General features: G+C 46.9%; 1 protein-coding gene across 1 annotated transcript; it reads right to left on the bottom strand.

Annotated features, from left to right (window-relative positions):
• Positions 1-203: 203 nt before the first annotated feature.
• Positions 204-3,850, bottom strand: LOC123107134 (cytochrome P450 76M5). Its single transcript, XM_044529141.1, has 2 exons — positions 2,940-3,850; positions 204-1,002 (listed from the first exon to the last, which is right to left on the bottom strand). Exons 1-2 carry the CDS (start codon positions 3,828-3,830, stop codon positions 388-390), a joined length of 1,506 nt encoding a protein of 501 aa, XP_044385076.1. The 5' UTR covers positions 3,831-3,850; the 3' UTR covers positions 204-387.
• Positions 3,851-4,258: the final 408 nt, after the last annotated feature.

The following is a 4,258-nucleotide window of genomic DNA, read 5'->3' as shown; positions in this document are numbered from 1 at the left end:
GCCTCCATAATCGACGGGAACGTCTCCCCCCACTAAATAAACATCGCCAGGAAGCCTAAAATAAATCTAGAAAAATACGAGCACCAGTGCCAAGTCTAGAACTTAAATATTAATGGGCTGGTTCCACCATAAAAACCCTAATCATCTAAGCTAGGCTTAGTTCACACTCGGCCCTTTGCTGATCTACGTGTCAGAGCTTGCACTGAAATTAAGATTTATCCTTCATTGGCGTCACTTAGTATTTTTACATGACTATGATCACTTGTCTCACAGTATCACCTAAGGATAGTTTTCAAATCAACCTGAAATCAAATAGCCGCAGTGATCATGTGTGCCCTGCGTGCATAATGAGACTAATTAAGAAGGACATCGGTGCAACTCTAGCTACTAGAACAACGGCACCGGCACGGCCTTGAGTGGCGTGACCATTTTGAGCGACGTGCCAAACCGGCCCCTAACATCGACGTCGCATGGCTGCATCCCGTCGGGCAATCTCCACTCAAACGCGTGAAGTACAGACGCGAGGATCAGCGTCACCACCCTCGTGGCCATGGGTGTCCCAGGGCACGCCCTCCTTCCTGCCCCGAACGGCATGAACTCCCCCTGGTCCTTGCGCCGGAAATCCATGTCCGCCCCTAGGAATCTCTCAGGGATGAACTCCTCGGGCTGCTTCCACAGCGCTGGGTCTCGCATGATGGCCCACAGATTGACGATCAGCTTGGTGCCCTTGGACACAGCGAAGCCGCCGACCTCGGCTCCGTCGGCCATGGCCTCGTGTGGCATCAGGAGTGGGCTCGGCGGGTGAAGCCGCATGGTCTCCATCACCACGGCGCGCAGGTATGGCATCCTGCCGACGTCGGACTCATCAGGGTGCTGCTTCGAGCCGAGAGCTTCCCGCAACTCGGCGCGAACCTTTGACATCACGGCCGGTTGCCGGAGTAGCTCAGCCATCGTCCACTCCACTGTGATCGAGTTAGTCTCCGCCCCTGACACGAACAAGTCCTGGAGACACCGAATATTTTTCTCGTTAGTTTAGGTCCCCGTTGGAGTGTTGTACAAACCTCCGATGAAAGAGGCGGTGCCTAGGATTCAGAGAGGCGGTGCCTAGGATTCGCTTAGGCATGCTTACACGTAGGCAATGACGAACCTTGCCTAGTGTCTAATTGGAAGTCTATGTCAAATGAATCATATTTCAATGAAAGTTGTTGTACTGAACTTATTTATCTGCTCTAAATTAATAGATACACATATAATACCATGGTACATCACTGATAGTGAAAACTATATAACTGCCTAAACCACGCCTAGGGAGCTTAAGCCCCACCTAGACGACACTAGGCGAAGGCCAAACTCCATGCTTACTCCTGGCGCCTTTTCAACCTCAATACAAACAGTTAATATCGTTCCCTAGCTGTGATAGATATCTAATTGCATAATTAATATCGATGGAGTGCGTATACTGCTTCTGCATGAATACTTATTAGTCAATGTTGATAGTCAAATGATCGACTTGGGCACGATAGTGGCCGCTCTATCCACTAGACCACTACAAGTCTACATATTGATATCCGGCAGCCTACGCACGTGCACTTGACATATAAAAAACCAAAGAAACAAAACCTTGATCGATCACTGCCGCAATTAAAAATCTCTACAGATAAGATGTGCACCATGAGGGGAGCAACGTGTAAGGGCACCGGCAGTTTATCCAGTTACATGCCTGAAGCCCCATATCTTTGATACACATTTTTCACCATTATATTTTGTAGATGCACGAAAATGCTAAATGGAGGACGAGCTCCATGGAGCCCTTTTTAAAACATTGATTTTTTTCTTCACATTTTGAAGTTTCAAGAAAAATCAGAAAACAATCACGTTCGTTCAGACGGATGTATACTATGTGAGTGTTAAATTTGAAGATGATATACACTATTATGAGAGCTACACTAAAAAGATAAAATCATGATTGAAAGTGGTAAATAGTGCATGCACTGTTCACTATTAAAATGCGTGAATTTGTCATTTTGTGTAGCTCTCATTATAATGTATATCATCTTTAAATTTTACACACATATAAAAAACATCAACATGAATGTGTGTGATTGTTTTCAGAATCTTTTAAAACTTCAAGGTGATTCCGGTTTTTTTTCTTCAAAAGAAAGAGCTCCATGGTGCTCGTCCTCCAAAACGCCCTACTTGTATACGTACTCGAATTGTTAACTAAAAGCTACTTTATATGGCATACTTTTTATGTCAATGTTATCATTTCCATCTAAACCATATGTGAACTATACAAAATGGAGACGTTTGATAATTGCACATTTTCAAAATCATTTTTGCAGACGATTAATTTATTGAATATCTAGAGAGTGCATCAGATTACATCGAAGAAACTAAATCATATGTGAAATATGTAGAAGTCTCCACTTTAATTCAATATATAGGAATTATATGTGAATTATAGAGTGCATCAGATTACATCAGATGACATAAGTTTCTATGACAATGTTCTCATTTCCATCTAAATCATATGTGAATTATAAAAAATGGAGATATTTGATTATTGCACATTTTGAAATTCATATTTGCAAACAATTAATTAATTGAATACCTACATAGTGCATCAGATTACATAGAAGAAACAAAACCAAAATCAATCAAAAGATCCTCAAATAGCACATTGTTATACTAAAGTATTTTTTAAGCCATTGCCTCTAGTTTTACCTTCTGCAACTGATTTTTCTTTTGCTATTCCTCTCTTATTTAATAGATGAGGCAAATCTTTTGCCTCCATTCAAAAAAAGAAATTGCCCGAGAAGATTTTATCCTTTGGATTGCGGAGTACTTTTGTACGGACACAACACCATTTCGTACTACTAGGCTACCAGCATACACGGCTAGCTAAGTACTCCTAGTATGAAAATGACTTACATACGTACCGAAAGAAAGCAATTGAGAGCCTCGAGGCTGAGCTGATCCACGGAATGAAGCTGGAGTAGCACGTCTAAGAAATCATCTTTCCTTTCGCCTTCGTATTTCATACGGCGGCCGATGATCGGGTCGAAGAAGTCATTGAACCGCCTCAGGTACTGAGTGGTGCGCCGGCGGCGGCCCTGCAAGTCTAGCGCGGAGAGCACCGGGAAGAGGTCCGACAAGTTGGGCTTGGTGAACTCCTCCACCATGCCCCTGATGAGCACCTCCAGCTCCTGCGCGCGGTGCGAGCTCATGTCGGCCACGTCCTCGGAGAACAGCACGTTGGACACGAGGTTTAGCACCCCGGAGAACACGACACGGCCGACGTCCACGGCCTCGCCGGCGTGGTGTGCGCGGAGGGAGCCGACCAGCTCCCTCACCTTCTCTTCCCGCACGGCCCGCGTCGCTTCGAGGCCGCGCGCCGAGAATAGGTGGTTGGTGCACACGGCGCGGAGGCGCTTCCAGAGCGGGCTGGTGCACGGCAGCCACACGATGGAGCGCTCGTGGTTTCCCAGCGCGCGCCCGGCGTCGGTGATGGACCGCGCGGCCAGGAGGTGGTCGTACTTCTGCAGGATGTCACGGGCGCCCGACGCGGAGGAGGCGACGATGGCAGTGGTCGTGCCGAGCTTCAAGGACATGACGGGGCCGTACACCCCGGCGAGCCTTGCCAGGGCGTGGTGCGGCTCGCCTTGCAGGTGGAAGATGTTGCCGACGAAAGGGATTGGCGTCGGTCCCGGCGGCCGTCGCGCATTGCTGGAGCTCGTCTTTGGGTTGTTTCTGCCACAGAGGAAGACCTTGTAGAGGACGCAAGAAGCGGCCGAGACGTAGAGGAGCCATAGTATAGTAGAAGTCTCCATTTTAATTCCACACTTAGGGAGTTAGGATGCTATGGCAGTTGGTGGAATCAAGTGAGCAGTACGCCCGGTCTTATATAGCGGCCCAAGCATAATTTTCTGAGATGTACGCATAGACTAACCAGTACATATACACATTACAAGAAACAGAATCACTAATCTTGGACGTCATTGTTCGTTAAGTAATATAAACCTCAACACACATTTAAGTTTGCCAAACTCCAGTAGCAATCAGCGAGAGGCGTACGTGATAAAGCCACAGACATCCTCCGATTCTCCAGATCCAGCAAATCTCATGCCAACATATATTACTCCCGCAATGTTAGCTGCAAATGGCATCCAACCATGTTACCTGCGCAAAACCACTAGTGTTTGATTACGGGCGCGGCTCTGACTTTTTGATGGTAGGAGCATGTTCCCCGGCCGCCCAC

This window comes from Triticum aestivum, chromosome 5A (assembly GCF_018294505.1).
Source record: "Triticum aestivum cultivar Chinese Spring chromosome 5A, IWGSC CS RefSeq v2.1, whole genome shotgun sequence".
NCBI lineage: Eukaryota > Viridiplantae > Streptophyta > Magnoliopsida > Poales > Poaceae > Triticum > Triticum aestivum.
Note: the sequence above shows the minus strand (reverse complement) of the source record. Positions and strands in the feature narration are given on the sequence as shown.